This window comes from Tachypleus tridentatus, chromosome 2, assembly GCF_004210375.1.
Source record: "Tachypleus tridentatus isolate NWPU-2018 chromosome 2, ASM421037v1, whole genome shotgun sequence".
NCBI lineage: Eukaryota > Metazoa > Arthropoda > Merostomata > Xiphosura > Limulidae > Tachypleus > Tachypleus tridentatus.
In genome coordinates this window covers 15,112,773-15,138,829 of record NC_134826.1, presented here as the reverse complement: position 1 = coordinate 15,138,829, position 26,057 = coordinate 15,112,773, and the positions used below count along the sequence as shown (strand labels likewise).

At 35.5% G+C, this 26,057-nt stretch overlaps 2 protein-coding genes across 2 annotated transcripts in view; one reads left to right on the top strand and one right to left on the bottom strand.

The window, feature by feature from the left end:
• The window catches only part of LOC143244010 (basigin-like), a 428,663-nt gene that overhangs the window by 350,336 nt on the left and 52,270 nt on the right, over positions 1–26,057 (bottom strand). The gene's annotated exons all lie outside the window — the stretch shown is intronic.
• Positions 3,435–25,275, top strand: LOC143238477 (coatomer subunit epsilon-like). Its single transcript, XM_076478749.1, has 10 exons — positions 3,435–3,705; positions 4,558–4,724; positions 7,235–7,337; positions 7,590–7,639; positions 9,082–9,135; positions 10,241–10,322; positions 13,283–13,438; positions 21,361–21,429; positions 23,812–23,886; positions 24,351–25,275. Exons 1-10 carry the CDS (start codon positions 3,604–3,606, stop codon positions 24,396–24,398), a joined length of 906 nt encoding a protein of 301 aa, XP_076334864.1. The 5' UTR covers positions 3,435–3,603; the 3' UTR covers positions 24,399–25,275.

Genomic DNA, 26,057 nt, shown 5'->3' with positions numbered 1-26,057 from the left:
GTAACTGTATCAGCAGGTTTCAGAAATGTTTTCTGGAAGGAAAGACATTCAGAATGGGAAAAAGCAATCAGTGCTTTGATGTAATCTAGATTAGAATGTAAACCTTGACAGTTCCATTGTATCAAAGTGGCAATTTTTTATTTGTGTAGGCAAATGGGCTGGAGAGCCCTTCTGTTTATGACCACGTATTTTTCTCTGTTGTTTTTATTCGAGGGAGGTCTGTCAACCTCCCTTGATCTTGCTCTTGGTCGATTGGGAGTCTTTTTTGTTGGAAGAGGACGTGAATGAATGATCATTTTGCACCTTGGGGTGGGAAAGGAAATTCCTTACCCGGAACCAAAAGATGTAAATCTTGGGTTTTGCTGGAATGTATGTTAGGGACAGAGATGGGTGTTGACATTGATTCATCAATTCTTTCAACCATAGAGATCAAAAGACTTCATTTAGGGTGAGAAGTATTCTTTTGGGGACACAGAAAGATCCGTCTGCACTCCTACTGTAGTAGTGGAACGAAGTGCAGCAGCATACCTCCGAGATTTAGTGAACAGCAACTTTCGAGCCTCAGGGTAAATAATGTTATGAATCATTTTCAAATGCTGCATTTCTTTTTTCTTCCAATCATTTAAGGCAAGAATGAATGTAGGATGGTGAGAGCCATTGCAGTTGACGCAATGAGGGTCCGTTTCACACTCATAGGCATCGCGGTCTTTGCTATCGCAACAAGCACACGTCAAGGAACCACGATATAATGTCTGCGAGTGACCAAACCTCTGACACTGGAAATATCTGAGAGGGTTTGGAATGTATGGCCGTACCTAGCAATTAAGATAATCTGCCTTGATGGTGGCAAGTTGATGCGGTGATGTAAACATCAGAATGAGAACGTTGGTTGGCATCATAATTCCATCTTTGCGAGTGAAAATACACCTCACTGTAGAAATTCCTTGGTTGGAGAAATCAGTGAGGCTCTCTGACTCGGGGATGTTTTTTAAATCCTTCTCAAAAATAACTCCTTGTGACGAATTTAAAGTAGCATGAGGCGTAACCTCAAAAAGTGTATTTCCAATTGCCTTTGAATGCAAGAGGAGTTCACTGTGTTGAGATGTAGATGTTTCCACCAATGTACCACCAGAACGAAGCTTCTTTACAGAATTTGGAGAGTGAGCAAGTCCCTCTAGTCTCTTCTGAATGAAAAAGGGAGGCGTCTACCTTAAAGGTGTGTCTGGAAGAGAATGTAGTATAAGAAAATGAGGTACAACAGGTATTACAGATGTTAAAGATTGTTGCTCAGAATCTTGAAGACGTGTTTGTTTACCTATGGACTGTTTTTGTCTATTTTGTTTAAGTTTTTATTTAGAGATTCCATAATAAAAAAACAAGAATTATTGTGTTGCGACGTGGATGTTTCCACAAATATGACACCAGAACGAAGCTTCTTTACTGACTTTGGAGAGCCAGCAAGACCTCTAGTCTCTTGAATGAAAAAGGGAGACATCTACCCTAAATGTTTGTCTGAAAGAGGATGTTGTATAAAAAAATGAGGTACAGGTTTAATGGATGTTGAAGATTGCTGCGGCGAATCTTCATGGCGAGGTCCTTTACCGATGGACAGTTTTTCATTATTTGTTTAAGTTTTTTTTGGAAAATTCATAATAAAAAACAAGAATTTTTTGGTGCCCACTGACCAGTTCATTCCAAAGGTGTTCGATGGAGTTAGGGTCATGGCTCTGTGCAGGCCAGTCAAGTTCTTACACACCAATCTCGGCAAATCATGTCTTTATGGACCTCGCTTTATGCACGGGGGCATTGTAATGCTAAAACAAAAAAGGACCTCCCCCCAAACTGTTGCCACAAAGTTGGAAGCACACAATTCTCTAGAATATCATTGTATACTGTAGCATTAAGACTTCTACTGCTCTAGAGTCCAATAATTGTGTGATTTACACCACACCAACCAACGCTTGGCATTGCGCATGGTGATCTTAGGCTTGTGGAAACCCATTTCACTAAACTCTCGACGAACTCGGTAGTGAGTGTTTCAACTGTGGACAGACGATTTTTTAGGCGCTACGCGCTTTAGCACTCGGTGGTCCCGCCCTGTGAACTTTCGTGGCATACTACTTTGTGGCTGAGCTGTTGTTGCATCTCAACGTTTCCACTTCACAATAACAGCACTTACAGTTTGACGGAGCATTTTTAGCAGGATATAAATTTGACGAAGTGACTTGTTGGAAATTTGGCATCCTATGACATTGTCACGTTGAAAGTCGCTGAGCTCTTCAATACGACCCATTCTACTTCCAATGTTTGTCTATGGGGATTGCATGGCTGTATGCTTGATTTTATGCACCTGTTAGTAATGGATGCGGATATTTCATCCACACCCTCTAATTAGAAGGGTTGTCTGCATACTTTTGGCCATGAAGTGTATCTTAAATTAATCTGATGATCTAGGAGTATGGCCTCGTTTACTTATGAGTACACTGATCAACTGAACAACATCTACTCCTCAATAGAATAAATTTTATGAAATGTATCAGTTGAGCTAAATCCTTTTAAGGCTATCATATTATATTTGTATGACTTTAGTAATATTTTCTACAGAATATGTTTGTTTTTGTTTTTAATTTCGCGTAAAGCTTCACGAGGGCTATCTGCGCTAGCCATCTCTAATTTAGCAGTGTAAGACTAGAGGGAAGGCAGCTAGTCATCACCACCCACCGCCAACTCTTGGGCTACTCTTTTACCAACGAATAGTGGGATTGACCGTAACATTATAACGCCCCCCCACGGCTGAAAAGGCGAGCATGTTTCGTGCGACGGAGGTGCGAACCCGCGACCCTCAAACTACGAGTCGCACGCCTTAACCCACCTGGCCATACCGGGCCTTTTCTACAGAAATCTCCTTGCTACGCTGATTTTTAAATATATATATTTTTTGTTTTAATAACAACTCCTGACAAAAAAGAAGCTACCTACATACAGCAGAATTAAAATTAATGAATTTAACTTTAACAATTCAACAGCATGGTCGTAAGAAAACAAACCAATAATAAAAGTGAAAATATATCAGTTGAAGAAAACGGTACTTAATTCTTTATTATACATCCAAGTCTTCTGATATTTAGCAAACAATAACAACAACAAAACAGTAACAGATTTGAAACATCTTAGTCTATGATACTATTCGGAAACAATTCATGATTCAAGTTTGCGTTTTTAAGGTTTTGCTTACATTGAATGTAGAAGTAAACATAGTCCAAAACCAAATTTTGCACTTAAATATATATTTTGTAATGATTTGTTTTGATTTTGTTTTAGAGCTGGTAAAGAATAATGTTTTAGTTAATATCGATTTTAAGCATATATGCATTAGTTTTCATATAATAAAGGATAGTGTAAACCTAGGAGGTCCCTCGAGCTCGTTTGTATATTTTCACACAGACATGCGCACATTAATAGCGGTCGTGTCTGCGTGTAATATTTGAAGTTTTCAGATTGTAAATAAAATTAGGCTTTACGTTTTTTGAAAATAACAATTAGTAAAACGTTTCTCGGTTTAAAACAAGAAAGATATCTTACAAATCTTGTGTAATTCCGAAAATGTCAGCAAATCAAGCTAAACCAGATCCGTTATTTGATATCGCTAATTCATTTTACATTGGAAATTTTCAACAGTGCATTAATGAAGCCCAAAAAACAAAGGTATGAGAAATGATAAACTGTTTAGTAATAGTAATAACCTACAGTTATGTCAGTTATAAGGTACGAGAAATGATCAACTGTTTAGTAATAGTAATATCATACAGTTATGTCAGTTATAAGGTACGAGAAATAATAAACTGTTTAGTAATAGTAATATTATACAGTTTTAAAGTGGTGAATACTGATGTCTTTCACCAGTTTCAAAGTGTATTACAGTGTCATAATTGATAACGTTTTTACATTTTACCCTATAAGCAAGATCACAGATTGATGTCTGTACATTAATACATATTGTACAGATGTGTAACTGGGTGTTTGAATTGTTACAGTAGGAACTAGCATCATCATTAATTTTGTCATTAATAACTTGACTGTTCAGAGAAGTGGATATCCTAGGGTATTGTGCCCCATTTCTGAAATTTTATGTAAAACCATAGCTACAAGTACAATGTTAGAGGGAGATGGAAAATATAATTTTCCAGAACTTTATGTTGGCTAATGCGATAAATGCTTTTGGTGATTACAGTGTTGTAGTTTTATGAAAGTGCACTCAGTTTTGTACAGATTATTCAAATTACATCATTTCTCTCAATGTTCAGTTTTAACATCAATGTTATTAGTGTATACATAGTTCTCCAAAATATGTAACATCTGAGGCATTTCATAAGAATTCAGAAACAAGTAACTGAGGCTGTAGAAGGCTATATGAGTGTTTAAGTTTTCATAACACAAATAAAACGTATATATTTATATATACCAACAGATGTGTGCGAGTTAATTTATTTTTATGTATGTACACACGTCTTTTGTAGTAATTTGTATTTTTGAGTGCATTTGTTCTTTACTATACAGGTACCAAGTCCAGAGCAAAGAGTGGAAAAGGATATTTTTATGTATAGAGCTTATATTGCTCAGAGAAAGTTCGGTGTGGTGGTGGATGAAATTCACCCAGCAATGGCTCAGGAACTTCAGGACGTTAGACTGTTAGCTGAGTATCTGGCTAGTGATCGAATAAAAAAGTAGGTACCAAATAGAAAATAAGGTTCTGGTAAAGTGTGTGAGAAAATATGTGAAAGAATTTTGAAAATGAAAACTTTGTATTGAAAAAGTAACTTTTATGCATCTCTGTCTAGTATTGGTTTCTTAATTAACATGAACAGGTACCCTAGTTATAACATACATACATTTTATATACCTTCATAAGACTGCAGAAAGAAAAAATTACAACTCCAATGCCTTAACCGCCTAACCACGTTGAGGCCCAGCATGGCCAGGTGGTTAAGGCATTTGACTCCTAATCTGAGGGTCACGGGTTTGAATCCCTGTTGCATCAAACATGCTCACCCTTTCAGCTGTGGGGGTGTTATAATGTGACAGTCAATCCCACTATTCTTTGGTGAAAAAGTGTCCCCAGAGTTGGTAGTGGGTGGTGGTGACTAGCTGCCTTCCCTCTTGTCTTACACTGCTAAATTAGGGACGACTAGTGCAGATAGTCCTGGTGTAGCTTTGTGCAAAATTCAAAATACGAACAAACATACTAGTCATGTTAGATTTTTACTTGTCCATTATGAAAATTCACCACTATTGAAATGAGGTGATCAGTTTCTTAAAGAGGTCTATCAAGTGTAAAACTGTTGTACTAGAAAAACAAAATATTTAACATTTACCAATTTATTAATAAAAGAGTTGATACCCATACCAGCCATTCTGAGCTACATTAACATTTACAAGTTTAAAAATAAGTGTTAATACCCACACCAGTAATTCTGAGATACATTAACATTTACTAGTTTATAAATAAGTGTTGATACCCACACCAGTAATTCTGAGATACATTAATATTTACCAGTTTTATTTTTCAGTATTTTAATTTTGTAGAAATAAAACTTTGGAAGAGCGTGACTCTTTTATAAGCTGTACTGCCCTGGAAGGTAAACTTTGGAATTATTTATTCTGGTGTTTGATCAGAAGATTCAAAATACTGTTGATTTTCAAGAACTAGATAATGCTAAATCTGTTATTATTTATTAATTCTCATAATTTTAGCATTCAAAATAGTGCATACATTCCTACCCTATTATATTGCTAAGCAATTAAGCCTAAGATAACACATTTTACTGGCATTTGTATGATTTAATGATATCTTCAATAGCAGTTACATTGAGTCTACAAAACCGTGTGTTTTAATGATGGAGAATTATTTGTTTTGTAAAATAGTTTCATTAATTTAATTTAAAAACAAATCTTTTTACCAAAAATTAGCATATAAAGTTGATAGGCTAAAAAGAGTTTTATGTTTTATAGATGGTCTGAGTTAAGAACTTAAACAAATGTGGGGGTGGATACTACAGGGTGGCCCATAAGTCCCTACCTATCCATACATCTTATGTGTCCAGTGTATCTGTGTGCTGTCCCTCATTCTTGGTGCATAATATTATGCGACACCATGTTCTGTGAGACATTTTCCTCAACATAGCAGGAGTTATTGTTCCACATTCCACGGTAAAAAGAAACAAATTTATAATACATGCATAATTGAATATAACATAGTAACATATAGATGGGTAAGGACTTACGGGCCACCATGTATGACAAGTTATGCAAAAATTCTAACTTTCACACAATTTATTTATAACGTATTATTACAGTATTCATTGTTACTCACCAAAAGTTGTATATTTGGTTTAAGAAGTCAATATGTTTATGCTTAAAATATGATGCACACTGTGTGATGGTTAGGGTGACTTTGTAGGAAGAGGTAGCAGAAAAGGTAGTGGCAGTAGATGTACTTTCTGTTACCTGCTTGCAGCATTCAGCTGTTAATATTCTTTGACAGTGTTTCATGTTATTAATTGATGGATGATTGTTGGCCACAAAAGTTTCTTACCAGTCGAGGTTGTAAGGTCACAAGTAGTAAGTGAGTATAATTCAAGAAGTAGCTCTTTATATTAGCCTTATGGTAGCTGTTCTAGTATAAACTTTAGCTGAGTTTATATACGACATTGCAGCAGTGGTGACCATATTCTTTTCATTGCATTTTTCCGTAGAAAGTACTAACACACTTTCTGAGATGTGCCCTGCCCCCACACAGTGTGTACATTTTGTTATGAAATATACTAGTATTTTTTTGGTCTGAGGGCATGGTACCATCTAGGAAAAGTAATTCACATGAACTTTTATTTCAGAGATAGTAAATGCTTAATAACAGCAATAATGGGGATGGAGGAGTTGTCCTCTGTTAACATACTCCCTGTTTGGTTTACTGAAATTTACTCCACCTGATTGGACAACTGAAATTGCTAAATTTACCAGCCTCATGCTAGTGAATAACTAAATTTGGACCTTGTTTTTGAAGTTTTCATTTTTTACAAACATTCATTCCAAGTTTAGTATACGAGGGAACATAATGTTTAACTGGAACTCATTTTTTGATATGATGCATGTTAGATATTTGAAATTTTGTCAATCAAGTACAATATTGCATTGAAGTTTTTGTACTAAATACAAATATATAACTTTCTTTCATTAGGGACAAAATTGTTAAAGAATTGGAACAGAAGATGACACAAAGTGTAGATGTTTCAAACACGACTCTTATGCTTATAGCTGCCACAATCTACTATCATGAAGAGGTAACATAACTTTAAAGTAATCTGTAAAGTATTAGCTGTCTAAACATTTACAGACCTATACTTAGGTATTCGTGTGTTTTTACAGTCACTCCATTTGATAAACATTAGCTGTATCTAAGTGATGTGAAACCTTTCAGTGTATTTTGAATTGTTACATTTGTTATGTAATTATGAAAATACATAAGTCGGTTCATGACGTTGGCCAATTTTCTCATCAAAGTTGAAAAACAGTTGTTGTTTTTTTTATTACAGAATTATGATGCTGCTTTGAGAGTGTTGCATCAAACTGAAACATTGGAGTGGTATGTGTTAAAACCTTTTGTAAGTTTTGTTGGTTAGTAACATATTCTAAATGGTTTTTAAAAATCTGGAAAAATAATTAAACTTGTAAGTTGATTCAGTTTACTTCAGGGAGTAAATATTAAAGTTTGTTTTTTTTTTCCTTTAAAAAATCACTATATATTTGTATCTTGACTTTCAGAAATACTTTGTAAGAAGTTAATTACTAAACTACGCTTGTGGCAATGACTTAGAAAATGTCTTAACACATGAAAGTAATGTCTGATTAAATAAGTTACCCTGTTTTACAGCTTCCTTATTGCATATCTATTAAAATGTATTACTTGTGGTAAGTTCTGTGAAATGTGTTAAAGGTTTAAAACCATTATTTGTTATTGTGCCACGTCTGTAAGATGGGATCAGATGCTATTAACGTAATTCAGGTTGTTACTATAACAACTTGAGTTGTGAAATATTTACCTTCTTTATATCATCAAACTACTAAGAAAACCTAATATTGAAGAGAATGTCTTCTGACATAGAAGATGTAGGGACTTGCTAAGAAACATAAAGTCAGACATTTAGAATATTGAATCCTGAAATATACACAGAGCAGTTGTGGAGAAGGGATGTGATATGATTATCAAAACAATACTTGAGATTTTATTACACTAGGTGTGATGACTGTAGCCTACTTTATATATGTCTGTGTGAGTTGGCGTTTAGTTTCGTATTTTGTTACAATAAAAGATACTGAAAATATTTGTTTATACTGACTCTTATTTGTCCCCAGTAAGTAGGCTTTAATAAAACTTGAAAGAGAACTCCTCATAGTATGCGTAGATTGTCAGTGATATATGATTAAATGTATGTAACATTATACGTGCTAACAGCAATACATTGGAATGTAAGATAAATTTTTATTTTCTAAACATTATTGATGTTTTCCATACATAGATGTGAGGTCAAGTTAGCCATAATCAATTTGAAAGAGACAGCTTAATTTAGAAATGTGAAATTTATTAAAGTACTAAATATTCATAACTAGCCTTTAAAGAAAATACATAAGTGTATTTTAAATGTTAAAGAAGGTACATGAGTAGTTTTAATATTAAAGGTGCACGGGCGTCTCTTAAATGTTAAAGAAGGTACATGAGCGTCTCTTAAATGTTAAAGAAGGTACACGAGCATCTCTTAAATGTTAAAGAAGGTATATGAGTGTCTCTTAAATGTTAAAGATAGTACATGAGCGTCTCTTAAATGTTAAAGAAAGTACATGAGCGTCTCTTAAATGTTAAAGAAGGTACACGAGCGTCTCTTAAATGTTAAAGAAGGTACACGAGCGTCTCTTAAATGTTAAAGAAGGTTTTGGCGTCTCTTAAATGTTAAAGAAGGTACACGAGCGTCTCTTAAATGTTAAAGAAGGTACACGAGTGTCTTTTAAGTATAATTTTTTACTTTTCAGTTCCATAATGACGCTTCAGGTGTACCTGAAAATTGACAGAGTGGATCTAGCAAAGTGAGTACATTCTGGATGAATGAAGTTTTCACACACACACACACACACACACACACACACACACACACACACACACACACACACACACACACACACACACACACACACACACACACACACACACACAGTCATTGTTTATTTCTATCATGTTACAAAACTTTATTGTTATTTACACAATGTGAAATGTTAATTCAGTTTGTTGATACAGTTTTAAATGAAATCATGGAGTATGTGTTATAGCTACATTACTTGTACGGTTGTGATTGGGGAAAGAAAATATACCCAGTATATGTGTGTATTCCAAATTATCTTTTTAATAAAGTAAATTGCTTAGTTAGTATACTGGTTACTGAAATATATTTCTCTTTCTTAGTAAAGAACACTATATTATAGACATACCTGTGACAACCATCAGATACAACTGTAGTAACAATTACTGTATTACAGAGATATACCAACAAGTTTCAAGTTTAACTATGGTAAAGAACACTATATTATAGACATACCTGTGACAACCATCAGATACAACTGTAGTAACAATTACTGTATTACAGAGATATACCAACAAGTTTCAAGTTTAACTATGGTAAAGAACACTATATTATAGACATACCTGTGACAACCATCAGATACAACTGTAGTAACAATTACTGTATTACAGAGATATACCAACAAGTTTCAAGTTTAACTATGGTAAAGAACACTATATTATAGACATACCTGTGACAACCATCAGATACAACTGTAGTAACAATTACTGTATTACAGAGATATACCAACAAGTTTCAGGTTTTACTATGGTAAAGAACACTATATTATAGACATACCTGTGACACCCATCAGGTAAAACTGTAGTTACAGTGACTGCCCAGGTATGAGATCTGAGAGGGACATTGTAATTTAGTTTATCTTTTTGCTTCTCTGAAGATTATCTTTAAGTATTAACTTGTGTGAGGTTATCTTTTAAAAATTACAATTAATTGATACAGCATTGTTTGCAAAAGTCTTGGTCTGATGATAAAAATAAACATACTTTGATTATTTTTATCAGTATTTAAAAGGATAGTTGTTTTATAACTAAATGAATTGATTGTGACTTTTGCAGGAAGGAACTGAAGAGAATCCAAGAGAAAGATGATGATGCAACCCTTTCCCAGTTAGCTCAAGCCTGGTTAAACCTGGCTGTGGTAAAGGTTTCATAGTATATGTAACTGGTTAACTGTGGTGGTGGTGTACAGTGTATTAACTGGCTCAGTACACTAAACCAATTCAGTATTGGAGAAGGAGTTTACAGTGTATATACACACACACACACACACACACACACACATTCAGTAACTTGTTTTCAAGTCTGCTGGCAGTGGAAAGTAATGTTTGTATAAAGATTACAAACTTACACAGTTTTTTTATTGTACTTGCATAGCTTCAAGAACTTCTGATATACACATCTACAATATTATTCAGTGTCTGATACTTACACTATTATACCACAAATAAATCAGTAGTATAAGATGAATGGTTTATAAGACCAGCAGTAAATACATAACATTATGTTTACTCATGATTAGTAGCATTGAATGTGAGTATTCATGATACACTGTTATTATAGCTGTAAACAGAGTTTATACTATAGACAGAAGTGACTATTTGTAGCAGTTCGTGTTCAGTGTATTTGAAGAAGTTCAGAAGTGAAAAAGTTATTAAAGCAGTGTGTGGACAGAAATTCAAGTTTGTATTGTAACTGACACACAAACTTGTCTTCTGATGCGTGTACTGTGTGGTAACTGACACACAAACTTGTCTTCTGATGCATGTACTGTGTGGTAACTGACAAACAAACTTGTCTTCTGATGCATGTACTGTGTGGTAACTGACAAACAAACTTGTCTTCTGATGCGTGTACTGTGTGGTAACTGACACACAAACTTGTCTTCTAATGCGTGTACTGTGTGGTAACTGATACACAAACTTGTCTTCTAATGCGTGTACTGTGTGGTAACTGACAAACAAACTTGTCTTCTGATGCATGTACTGTGTGGTAACTGACACACAAACTTGTCTTCTAATGCGTGTACTGTGTGGTAACTGACAAACAAACTTGTCTTCTGATGCATGTACTGTGTGGTAACTGACACACAAACTTGTCTTCTGATGCGTGTACTGTGTGGTAACTGACACACAAACTTGTCTTCTGATGCGTGTATTGTGTGGTAACTGACACACAAACTTGTCTTCTAATCGCGTGTATTGTGTGGTAACTGACACACAAACTTGTCTTCTAATCGTGTATTGTGTGGTAACTGACACACAAACTTGTCTTCTAATCGTGTACTGTGTGGTAACTGACACACAAAATTGTCTTCTAATGCGTGTACTGTGTGGTAACTGACACACAAACTTGTCTTCTAATGCGTGTACTGTGTGGTAACTGACACACAAACTTGTCTTCTAATGCGTGTATTGTGTGGTAACTGACACACAAACTTGTCTTCTAATGCGTGTATTGTGTGGTAACTGACACACAAACTTGTCTTCTAATGCGTGTATTGTGTGGTAACTGACACACAAACTTGTCTTCTAATGCGTGTATTGTGTGGTAACTGACAAACAAACTTGTCTTCTGATGCGTGTATTGTGTGGTAACTGACAAACAAACTTGTCTTCTGATGCGTGTACTGTATGGTAACTGACACACAAACTTGTCTTCTGATGCGTTTACTGTGTGGTAACTGACACACAAACTTGTCTTCTGATGCGTTTACTGTGTGGTAACTGACACACAAACTTGTCTTCTGATGCGTTTACTGTGTGGTAACTGACACACAAACTTGTCTTCTGATGCGTGTACTGTGTGGTAACTGACCCCCAAACTTGTCTTCTGATGCGAGTACTGTGTGGTGACTGACACAGACTTGTGCTCTGATGCGTGTATCACTTATTGTTAGATCTGTGACAGTAGTAGATCGAACAGCAAGTTTGAAGGAGAAAATAAACTGATGCATGTCAGGAATTAATCATTTGTGTTTAGTAATATTTTCTTGTACATATAAATCCTTACACTGAATCATGTTCACCTCATATTTACCTAGGAGGCTATCTCGCACACTTCTGTTGTTGTTAGTTACTAAATTACCATTATAATCTTCTTGTGTCTTTTATTGTATGCATAGTTCTGGTGTAGTGAAGAGAAATTCATCTGCCTGTATTCTGATACATTTACACCAGATTTAACAGTGACATTCGATATTGGCATATTCCTAGCTTATATTCTACTGTTGTCAAATAATCCTGAGTTATTATTTTTATAGTTTATTTGTCATACATTTAATGACATTCTTTACATTTCTTCCTTAACTCCACTTATTTTATCTTGTCATGTCATTGGTATATTTAAGGGATGTTTCTTGTATATCTTATCATTCCCCTTGTGTTTCAAATTTATGGAAACATATTTTAATGCATTTTATTCATTTACTGTGGTTGCTTCTATAAACCAGATTAGCTGTTGAACAACTTTATTCATCATAAATTATGTTATTGCTCAAAGTGTTTCATTTATTAAAAGTTTAAGTGTGAAAAGGTAATAAACCTTGAGAATTATTTGTCTTAATATTTGTATTAAAAATCAAATCATTATAGGTTGTTTTTCCCCACATTTCACTTAGTTTTTCTATTTTGGATGCAGAATCAGAGTCGTGTAAAAATAGCATTCTGGATCTATCTTTTTTCTCCTACAGGACTCTGCATTAGAGGCCCTTCATTCAGTATCAGAATTTGTCAGTTCATTGAACAATGAGACAAAATACTCTCTGAAACCCTAATATATGATGAAGTACAATAATTTGAAAGTCACAGTTTAAATATACTGTAGCATTAAAAACTAATATGTTTAAAATGTGTGATAAAAATCACATTAATTGTAACTTAAACAATTACAAGTTGATGTACAGTTCTTTATATTAAACAGTGATAAAAATGAAAGTCATTTGGATGTTTTTATGCTTTCTGTTACACTAGTTAGTTTAAAATTTGCTGTTGTATTTTCATGGAGGTGAGAGGCTTCAGGTAATACCTGGCTTAGATGTTTTTAGTAGTTACTGTGTGAATGCATGTTTTTTGTTAGATGATCTAGTTTATAATTTCCTAGGGGGGAGAGAAGCTTCAAGAAGCCTTCTACATCTTTCAAGAGCTTGGAGATAAATACCAGAACACCCCACTCTTGCTGAATGGACAGGCTGCTGCTCTTATGGGACAGGGCAAGTTTGATGAGGCAGAACCACTTCTTCAGGAAGCAATGGATAAAGTAAGTGATGTCTGAATACCAGTTTAGCCATCAGAGTAGTAAGTTAGAAGCTGTTAATCCAGATAAATGTAAGATTGTTATTACAGAGATATTGTATCACAAATATTGCAAATCACCAATATCACAAATATAGTAAGTTTTTAAAATGTTTCATTTTTAAAATTAAGTGTTTAATTACATACTTTTAACATGCTCACAATTTCTTTTTTAAAATTAGTAGTTTATTAATTTCTTCATTGCTAGGAATAACGAACCATTTTTCATTAAAGCGTAACCCTGTGTTAATGGTGTTAGTACATTGGACTGACCGTTTCTCTGTGAAACATATGTCAGTGAATTTACTGAGTTGATCTGAATGTAGGTGATTTTTCATACCTTTTTCATTTTGCAGTTTTCATACTTTATTAGAATAACCACTAGAACCTTCTAAATGAATATCAAAAATTGTAATCCCGTAAATCTTTATATTTTATTTTCTCTCCCTTAATTCCAGCTGTAGCAAAATACTTTGTTATAAAGATTACAAATTATTAAATACATTTTTTTCTGTCTGGAATAACTGCAGATTACCCATTGGTGTGGATTACTGTACGAGGGTTGTTCAAAAAATATGCGGATTGTTTGAATTGCGAGGCTCCATTTGGTTCCAGTGGAATCCGCTTGGTGTCGCTAGGTTTGCACAGATCAGCTGATTACGATGCCATTTCCTGATTGCAGATATCTTTATTTATGTATTAGCTACGCAGTTTTAAGTGAAGTGCGATTTTTTCGTTTGGCGGATTTCAGAATGAATGACCTGAAGGAGCAACGACTTGCTGTGAAATTTTGTGTTAAACTTGGAAAATCTGAGACTGAAACTTTTGCTATGCTTAACACGGCTTACGGTGATGTTGCTATGAAGCGTACGGCATGTTTCAAGTTCCATGAACGTTTTAAGGATGGTTGACAGTTCATTGAAGATGATGAGCGTCCTGGACGTCCTTCCACGTCAACTGACGACCCACACGTCGACAAAATCAACACCCTGGTGGGGGCAAATCGACGTCTGACCGTCAGGGAGCTTGCTGAAGAGTGTGGGATATTAGTTGGATCGATTTTGACTGAAAAATTGAAGATGCACCGCGTTGCTGCAAAATTCAGTCCTCAGAACTCGTGAGTTTTTGGCCAAACACTCGATCACTGTTCTTCCCCCCCCCTACTCACGTGACCTTGCTCCTTGCAATTTTTTCTTGTTCCCAAAACTCAAAAGACCCTTGAAAGGAAGAAGATTTGAGACAATTCCTGAGATTAAGGCAAATGCGACGAAAGGGCTGGAGGACATTACAAAAGAAGCGTACCAGGACTGTTTCAACAAGTGGAAACACCATTGGGATAAGTGTGTGCATTGGGGAGGAGAGTACTTTGAAGGGGTCCCAGACCTGTAACTTCTAAATAAAGTACATTTTGTTTTATGACGTCAGTCCGCATATTTTTTCAACAGACCTCGTATGTGGTGAGGGGACCTCCCAGAGAAGGTTCAGTACTTTCAGTTTACCTCCTCTGGGATCTAAACATCCATCCACATATTTGCTGTGCTTGGTGACCTGTGAAGGGGAGGCGAGTATTCTGGTGGTTGAGGGTCCAACCCTAACACACCACTTAGGCCTCGAATTCCTGTAGATGGGTGGCCTTGGGATTGCCCCTCCTAGGATTAATCAAGTGGTCCACTTTGGCTAGGGTCAATCAGGTACCAGTGTTTGGATGTTCTCTGTTTCTGGTGTTTGGGTATAGTGCTCCCAAAACCCTGGTGTTGCTGCAGCGTCATTGTTTGGCATTGTAGTGCGTTCCCTCATAGGGTTCCAGGGTGGGTGGGGTCAGTAAGCACAGAAAAATTCTTTTTTTAGTATGGATGCTCCAAAGAAAAACTTAAATAAACTAGTGAAAAAACAGTCCATAGGACAACGACAACGTCTTGAAGGTTCTGAGCAGTAATCTTCAACATCTGTAACACCTGTACCTCATTTTCTTATACCACATTCTCTTTTAGACAAACCTTTAGGGCATATGTCTCCCTTTTTCATTCAGAAGGGACTAGAGGGACTTGCTAGCTCTCCAAAATCAGTTGAAAAGCTTTGCTCTGCTGACATACTGATGGAAACATCCACATCTCCACACAGGGAACTCCTCTTGCATTTAAAGGCAATTGAGGTTATGCCTCTTGCTACTTTGAATTCATCATGAGGAGTTGTTGTTGAGAGGAATTGAAGAACATCCTCGAGTGAGAGCTTCTTGCTGATTTCACTACCCTAGGAGTTTCTGCAGTGAGGCATATCTCCACTTGCAAAGATGGAATTATCATGCCAACCAAAGTCCTCATTCTAACATTTACATCACCACATCAACCTGCCACAATCAAAGCAGGTTATCTTAATTGCAAGGTATGGCCATACATTCCAAACTCTCTCATATGTTGCCAGTATCAGCAGTTCGGTCACTCAAAGAGGTCATGTAGTGGTTACTTGACGTGTGCTTGTCTCCGTGGCAAGGACCATGATCCCTATGAGTGTGAAATGGACCCTCATTGCATCAATTGCAATAGCTCTCATCTGTCCTACTTTTGTTCATGCCCTTAAAGGTTGGAAGAAAAAGAGGTGCAGCATTTGAAAATGATTCACAACATTACTTATCCTGAGGCTTGAAAGTTGCTGTCCACCACTTCATCTCAAATGTATGCTGCTGCACTTCATTCCACTACTACAGTGGGAGTGCAGTCAGATCTTTCTGTGCCTCCAAAAGAATCATTTTCAAACCAAATGAGAAGTCTTTTGATCTCCACGGTTAAAAATGTTGATGAATCAATGCCAACACCCATCTCTTTCCCTAATATTGATTCCAGCAAACTCCAAGATCCACCTTCTTTGGTTCTGGGTATGGGCATTTCCTCAGGTACATCTTTTTCTCCCACACCAAGATGCAAAACAATCATTCGTTCACGTCCTCAGTCGCTGGAATCCTCTTCCAACAACAAAGGCCTCCCTCGAAAAAGACAATAAAGAAAAAAGACATGGTCATAAACTGGAGGGCTTTCCACATAATTTGCCTACACATAAATAAAAATGACCAACTTGATACAATGGAACTGTTGAGGTTTACATTCTAATCTTAATTACATCAAAGCCCTGATTGCTTCCTACCATCCTGTATGACTTTTATTACAGGAAACATTTCTGAAACCTGCCGATATAATTACCTTTTGGCAGTTTTCTTTATACAGAAATGACAGGCTGTGTGATGGATGAGTGCATGGAGGGGTGGCACTGTTGGTGATCAGCATGTGTCCACCCTCTCTTTGCCACTCGACACACCCATGGAGACCATAGCCATCTATGTTTCCTTTGGTTGTACCATCACTGCTTTATTTCTCTACCTGACGTCTGGAGAGACCTATGATCAATCACACCTTGATGCTCTCATTGAACAGTTGCTGTCTCCCTTTTCAATCCTGGGGGACTTTAATTTACATCAATCAACCCCTCTGGGGAAGTGCTGATATTGATGGGAGGGGTCGCTTCGTAGAGCATATGCTCTCTGATCACAAGCTTTCTCTTTTCAGTAGTGGTTCTTATACATATTTTCGTACACCTAGTCAGTCCTTTACTGCTATTAATCTCTGAGTTTGCTCCCCCTTAACTATTCTCCCACATTTCATGAAGGGTTGACAATAATCTACGAGGCCGTGATCATTTTCCTATAATTTTGAGAAGAGACTAGCCATGGTTGATGCCCATGTGCCCCAGTGGAAGCTGGATCAAGCAAATTGGCCCTCTTTCACTGCTCTCATGGCAGTTGATCCTTCTATCGTTTGTAAGCCATCACTAGATGACTATGTGGCAGCAGTAACTGACTGTATTATACAGGCAGCTGTTCAATGTATTCCTAAAAGCTCGACACATTTTCCGCAATATCCTCGGCTCTGGTGGATTGCTGCCTGCCATATGGTACGGACCTGGGATACATTTCATAGATATCCCACACTCTCAAACCTCATTGCTTTCCAGCAGGCATGTGCACATGCTTAGTGGGTAAGACGTCAAAGCCAGAAGGAATCAACCAGCATATCTTTAACCACCAGCTCCAAAATCATATGGGACAAGATTCAAAAGGTCAGTGGGTGGGAAGTAGTTGATACCCAGAGCATCACCAATAATCTAAAAGCGAAAGCTTTTGCTGAGTATCTAGCACTTCTGCTTCTTTCTCCACCTACTTAGCCATCAAGATTCAGACAGAGCGATCACCTCTTTCCTTTCAAGTTGATTGACTGTAATTATCCCTTGACACTGGTGGAACTCAAACTGGCAGTATATTGGTTAGACCTGAAGATGTACACTATGAAATGCTGTGCCATCTAACTCCTGCTTCTCTTGCTATTCTTCTGATTGTTCTTAACCAGGCTATTTTCTTACCTTTCTCTAAGCCTGGGAAGGATCCCAAGATTCCTTTAAACTACCACCTAGTTGCTTTGACAAACTGTCTCTGTAAGACCTTAGAGAGGATGGCTAATGCTTGTATTGTTTTGTTCTTCAAATCAAACAACCTTCTCTCACCCACCCAGTGTGGGTTCCAACGACAGCTCTTCACCATGGACCACCTGATTCGACTTGAAACTTCAATCAGAAAAGCCTTTCTCAAACGACAACATCTTGAATCAATATGTTTGACATTCAGAAGGCTTATGCTACAACATGGATGTACAGCATTTTGTGAGACCTATGTATATATGGGTTACGTGGCCATTTGTCCATATTTATTAAAAATTTTTAAATTGCCAAGTGATTCCAAGTTCATGCGGTTTTGACACTTTTCTGTTCTTTTGTATGGGAACTTGGAGTTCTTCTGGGGTGTGTTTTGAGTGTCACACTTTTCAATATAAAAATTAATGCCATCACTGAACAACTCCCCCCTTACTGTTGCATATGGGTTCTATGTCAACAATTATCACATCTCATGTCAGTCGTTGAACATGAGGTATATTGAGCAGCAGCTACAGACTGCTCTCAATCGTTTACTGAAGTGGACCGTTTACATGCTTTTTTGCTGCCAATGGGGTATTCACCCTGAACTCCATATTGGTGAATTGTGCTACCTGTAGTCCCTGAGGCAAAGTTCTTGGGGCTTATCTTTGACTGTAAAATGACCTTTATAGCACACATCAAGCAGCTATGAGTCAAATGCACAAGAACACTGAACATCCTCCGTGTCCTCTCTTCCACTACTTGGGGTGCAGATCAATGTTCTGTGATAAACATATATCGTGCTCTTATTCAATCAAAACTAGACTATGGGTCACTTGTCCATGGTGCTGCCAGGACCTCGGCCTTGAAGATGCTGGACCCCGTTCATCATCACACTCCTCCCAGTCCAGAGTGTATACATAGAGTTTTATGAATTTCCTTTGCACCTCTGCTGTTTGGAAGTGTTTTTACTGTATGCTTTGAAACTTTCTTCCTTACAAAAGCATCCTACCTGGTGTTGTGTTTTCCTTCTTTGGTGGGACATGCTTTTGAGAACAGATGATCTGCCATTGTTTCTTTTGGCCTTCACATCCAGGTGCAGTTGGATGAATTGTGTCTGTCCTTGGATAACATTGCTGTATCTGTTTTTCAACCCATCCCACTATGGCTTATTACAATCCCCAAATGTGACCTTTCTTTAAGTCATCTGAGAAAAGTAGACACTTCTGATTGGAAATACTGTCTGTTATTTGCTGAACATCTTTCAAATCATCATTCCATTTCTATTTATACAAGTAGTTCAAAATCAGGTAAAGACTGTGTGGGCTCTGCCATGGTTTGAGGGTTGTGCACAGAATCCCCGATAATTTCTGTGTTCACTGCTGAACTGTATGCCATATCTCTTTTACTGGATCACATAGAAGCTAAGCAGTACTCAAATTGCACTATTTATACTGACTCACTTAGTTCTTTGTTGGCCCTAGAATCATTTCAAGTTAGTTCTCCTCCTGTTCTGGCCGATATTTAAAACTAAATGGCCCATTTCTCTTTAACATCTACTTGTATTTATGGGAACAGGCTGCAGGCACCCGAGCTGAATCTGTCTGCTCTGGCACTATCACTGCCATGCCTGTTCCATACATGGACTATGGTTCTGTATTCGAGACTCAGCTCCGTGCCAGATGGCAGTCAACCAGTGAGCAATGAGAAGACAAGCTTTTCCAAATAAAACCATCTACAGGACTTTGGCCAATTTGCTTCTATAAGGATCGGAAAGGAGTTGTTCTAACTAGACTATGCATTGGTCACAGTTTTTTTAACTCATCATTTTATTTTATCTGGTACTGATTCACCAATGTGTTGTCTGTGTAACACTCAGGTCACAATAAGCCACATTTTACTGTCTTGCCATATTTGCAACTCTCAACGACAGTACCATTTTAAATGTGTTTTGTCCCAAGGTTTATCCATAACGTTTGACAGTTTTATTGACGATGGTGAAACTGTCCACCTTAAAAATGTTTTTAGTTTTTTAAACACCATTAATCTTTCTAATGCTATTTAAGTTTTATTAGTTTATACATTTTAACTTTTAATGTGATTCCCTTTTAAGCATCACAGTCCATCTAGTTTGATTTGAAATTAGAAAATAGCCGTAATGTCAAATAACTCGACACCAGGACTGGAAAGGCCAGTTTCAGGTGACTAATGCTGATGTTTGAACTACTTGTTAGTCATCCTGGAGAGTTATGATAATTATAATTTTGCTGGCCTGGCATGGCCCAGGTGAGTTAAGGTGTTTGACTTGTAATCTGAGGGTCGTGGGTTCAAATCCCAGTTACACCAAACATGCTCGCCCTTTCAGTTGTGGGGGCATTATAATGCGATGGCCAATCCCATTATACGTTGGTAAAAGAATAGCCCAACAGTTGGCAGTGGGTGGTGATAACTAGCTGCCTTCCCTTTAGTCTTACACTGCTAAATTAGATATGGCTAGTGCAGATAGCCCTCAATTGGCTTTGTGCGAAATTCAAAAGCAAACAAAGTTATGCTACAGATAGTCCTTTATAGTATCTGTTACTGTAGTTTTTCTCTTACTGCTGTAGACTAGATGTACAAATTGTATTTAATGCTATTTATGTTTTTAATTCAAAAATTAAACTTTGTCTTGTTTTACCTTAATTTTCTTTTATGAATTTTAATAATTTGGCTTTAACTTTTTACCGGGGTGTTTGGTGCAGATAGGCTAGCCTAGTTGCTTTGTGTCATGAATCACCAAATCAACCAACCAGTCAGTCACTGCAGATTGTGAGAAATAATTAATTTATCGTAAACAGTTTCATACATTTAATTTTAATGTTTACTACTTTTGCACTTTGTCTAATCAGTGTAACAAGCGAAGGTGAGAGATTAAGGTGAATAAGCTGTTGAGTTATGCCACATGTACAAACATGCAGTGGCTGCCTGTGTTCCTTCGGTATATTCTATTTAATTTTAGTACCTAACAAACCAATGTTCCGATATTTTACATTTCATTTATTTTTGTTAAATTTAACACAAACTTTATTCTTGTGACTTTTCACACACTTGTGAAGTCAGCTATGTTGGTTATCCAGAGTAGTTTCTGTAGGTTTAAAATATGCATTTTAGAACACAGAAAATATCGGACATGACTAGAACGTCCCAGAATCACTGTATTCTTTTTCTAACTAAACAGTAAATAGCTTTAAGAAATTCCATTACTGTTCAGAGCAGTGGTTCTAGTCTAAATATGTCATGCTGTCATAGCAAACTCCGAGCCTTTACTAAATCTGAAGAGACGATTGTCTGAGTTATAAAGTATAGGATATATCTTTTCTATTCGTTACAAACATATCCAGTAAGCAATGTTGGGGAGAATTACAGACAATTCTTATTTCTGACAAATTTCAGGACAGTAACAATGCTGAAACTTTAATCAACATGATGGTTCTCTCACAACATCTAGGAAAGCCTCCAGAGGTATGAATAACATTTTGAATGTTACACTATTAATAGATAAAATTATAAAACAAGGGTATTTCATGTAGTAGTTTCTGAGTAAAGAATGTTTTGAGTATAATAATTTTAAGATTGGTTTTAAGAAGATTATATTAATGTATATGAACAGGTGTTTGGCTAAATAGTCAGTTATAGTATAAGACATTTATCATGTAATGTCAACATTCTACATATAATGTGCAGAAATAAATTTAACACTTTTAGATGTACAGTAACAGTTCTGTAATGGCTATTTCAGTATTATTTAGGACACACATTATACATGTCAAAACTACTTATATGTATGGTATCAATTCTTTGAGCAGTTCCTGGGTAACTTAAAACACTTCCATCCATAATAGATGTATCAATTGTAAAAGAACAATTATAGAAAGACAGAAGTAATACTTTTAGCTCTTGGATCTTCACCTTTAGAAAGGGAGTTTTTTTACTGTCTTGTTGTTTTAGTACTGATTGTAAGTGACTGTGAAGAGTAGTTTCTTTTGTGCTTAATTTTGTTTGATTTGTTGTAAAGTTTGTTCAGGTTATAATTAATTTTAAGTTTTTTATTTCAACAATTTGAAGAAAATCAAAACAATCCACTTCAAATAAAATCTTCTGTTCAAATCCCACACTTGAAGTAATAGCTACAAACTGTTAATTGAAACAATGGAGAGATATTCCAAAATGTAATGGTTTATATTGCTGGTTATTGTTTAATTTTTAGTTATTAATGTGGTTATGTACTGGATTGATCTGCAAGATCTTGGTGTAGTTTTATTTAAACAAGAGATGTATGTGATTAAGATCTTTTCAAAAGCTGAACATTAAGCTTTTCAAGGTTGAACAGAGAAAGGTTGCTGATATTTACAAATTACAGCACTACATGTGCCTCTTAAAAGTTTAAACTAGAAGTAACTTGAAACTGGACGAAAGCTGTAATATTAATTCTATAGGTGTTTTTTTTTCATGTTCAGAAAGTTTTCAAAAACAAATCTTATCAGTGACACAGGATTTCTCCCTTATCTTGTGGAACCTTATCATATTCAAATATGTAGTCTGTATGATGGTAACTTACTTCCTTGAGGAGTTATGGGCAGTCGAATGGACACGTGATTTGCATCATGTTTCGAGCAACAATCACACTAATTCATCATCTGTTTTTTGTTTCTCAGATGAAATTATATAACATTGTTTTCATTGTCTGTTTGAGGTTGGAAACTCCAAAGGTACTGATAGCATTATTGCTGTTCTTGTCAGCCCTGAACTTGTTTTTGATGGCTGTCACAGCATCTTAAAATATGACAGATTGATTCACCTCAACAAGGGCTGTCAAAAATTCCATTGTGATGAAATCCAAAATAGTTTACATAGGTTAAAAGTTGAAAATCGTGGAACATTGCAAGTGCAGATAGACGAGGATATATACAGTAGTGACTGATGAGAGTATTATAGTTCCAGTCATGTTCAACACAGCCTGGAGCTACCTCATGAAGTTTGTATGTCTAAGGTCTTATCAAAACTTACTTTTTAATAAAGATAATGTTTTACTTTTAATAATCTGTGACAGAAGATCAATTCATTACTTCAATCAGAACTCAGTATTTCCACATAAGGAAGTGTTCAGTATATTTGAACGAAGACCACCAAATGTGTTGGGATGGTCCATTGCTATGTCAACAGGAGAACATTGTTAGATTGCCTAGCAAGGAAATGAGAAATGGGCTGAATAGAGTTGAAAAGTTATGTGAAGGGCATATGCTGATGTACATTTGTAGAAAAGGTAGCTACGTGTATCATGTTTCACTTGTCAAAAATGTCACCAGCCATTGCTGTTATTAATATACAGTGTATTATAATATATCTGTGTTTGAACCAGCATTCTTTGTTTTGAAATTAAATGAAAGAAAGGTAAATGTATTACTTGCATTCAACTAATGTTTTTATAATTTTATCAAAAGGTGGTTAGGGTGCTTGACTCGCAATGTGAGAGTCGTGAGTTCAAATCTCTGTCACACCAAACATACTCACCCTTTCAGCCATAGGGGCATTATAGTGTGATGGTGAATCCCACTATACGTTGGTAAAAGAGTAGCCCAAGAGTTGGTGGTGATGAGTACCTGCCTTCCCTCTAGTCTTACACTGATAAATTAGGGATGGCTATCACAGATGGCTGTAGAGTGGCTAGCACAGATGGCTGTAGAGTAGCTAGCACAGATGGCTGTAGAGTAGCTTTGCATGAAATTCAAAACCAAATGTGTGTGATTTAATAACAGTTTCATCATTTTGTATGTTTTTTTAATATATTTTGTTAACTGTGAGAATATTTAAAGTGAAGTATTTAACTAATTTGTATTTTTTTAGGTCAGTAATAGATACCTCAGCCAGTTAAAGGACTCTAATAATAGCCATCCGTTTGTTAAAGATTTCCAATCAAAGGTTAGCATTTAATTATTGGGTTTTTTTTCACTAGCAAGAACAAAGGTAATGTTAACTATTAAAATATCTGATATTAAATTAAAATGATTTGTGTAATTGTTGTAAGATGATTTCACAGATTTATCATGTACAGATTTTTTACAAATTAAAATATTTTAGGCATTTTGTGAATCAGTACAATACATAAGTTTTACTTCACAGACTATGAATCATGTTTATTTGTATAAAATACATATTAATGTCTACAGTGTGGTTTTTGTATTGTTGTACCTATTTTTTTAGTTTATATTATTGTTCTAAAACTGTTTCTTGGAATTGTTCTTTTATAGTGGTGTTTTAATGTGAGAGAGTTTTGTAATATTTCTAATTAAATTACCTGTTAATTGTATTAAAACTTTTGTTTCATATAGTTTACAAGAGATTTGTTTTCTTTTGTTCTTGAAAGTTTTACTTATTTGTTTCAGGAACAAGAGTTTGATAGATTAGCAAGACAGTATGCACCAACAGCATGAAAAGCCAGTTATTTAGCTGTCTTTTGTACTACTGTTCTTTAATAATATGGAAATACAAAGTGATTTAAACTGGACATGAGTATAATTATATCTTACTTCATTTTGCTTAAAAATAAAGTAATGGTTTTGTTTTCATGTAGTGAAGGTTTCCAGTTATTGTCTGAGAATTTCTCAGTATGGTGCATTGACATATGTAGAATGTATTCATTTTTCAATGTTAAGATAATAACAGTGTGTCTACACATTTGTTCTTGTTTGTATATTTCACACAACTAATATTCTTAAATATATCACCTCAACTTGTTTAAAAATAATTCATTATGAACTAAAACTCTAAGGAAATTGTTTCATATGTTTCTGGAAGATTCCATCATGTGGGACAACCTATGTAAGGAGTGTAGAAAAACTTGCATACATTTGACATAAACCATACTTAATAAAGTATTAGTGTTGTTTATAAATGTGGTTATTCTCAACCAATAAATGATAATTATCAGGAAATCATGTAGCTTGCAACAAAACTAGAAATAAAACATGCCAAGGGGATATAACATGAATTTTTTTGCCCTTTATTTTTGTCTAAAATAATGTGAAAATATTTTCAATTTCTTTAAACAGGGGCATTATCTTAGAAATAAATAGTTTATTTATTCGTCATACTCATTTCTTTCACTTTAACTGGCATAATATTTTATTACTTTTTAATAATTTAATAGGTTAAAAACATCCAGTGATTGAATTAAGTCATTTTATGTGCATTTGAGAACTTGCCCCTTAAATTAACTCTGTAGTTGCTATAGAATTGTTGAGTTATTGCATATATTTTAATGATTTTCTGATTAATGTATTTCATATAATAAAGGTGTTATATTATATACATTATGATTACTTGACTAAAATATTCTATATAATACAGTTGCTACAACTGTTTTAATCAGATATTTAACTAATTATGGATTTCCTGTATGCCAGTCTTTTGGTAAACTAAAATATTGTTTAGCACAGTTACTACATGTATTTAATTATTACCTCACTAAAATGTTTTGTAGCACAGTTACTACATGCATTTAATTACCTCACTAAAATGTTGTGTGGCACACTTACTACATGCATTTTTAATACTTCAGTAAAATGTGGTGTAACATAGTTACTACATGCATATAATTATCACCTCACTAAAATGTTGTGTAGCATAGCTACAAAATGCATTTAATTATTACCTCATTAAAATGTTGTGTGGCACAGTTACTACATGTATTTAATTATCACCCCACTAAAATGTTGTGTGGCACAGTTACTACCTGCATTTAAGTATTACCTCTCTAAACTGTTGTGTAGCACAGTTACTACCTGCATTTAAGTAATACCTCTCTAAACTGTTGTGTGGCACAGTTACTACCTGCATTTAATTATTACCTCACTAAAATGTTGTGTGGCATAGTTACAACATGCATTTAAGTATTACCTCACTAAAATGTTGTGTGGCACAGTTACTACCTGCATTTAATTATTACCTCACTAAAATGTTGTGTGGCATAGTTACAACATGCATTTAATTATCACCCCACTAAAATGTTGTGTGGCAGTTATAATCTGCATTTAATTAATACCTCACTAAAATGTTGTGTGGCACAGTTACAACATGTATTTAATTATTAC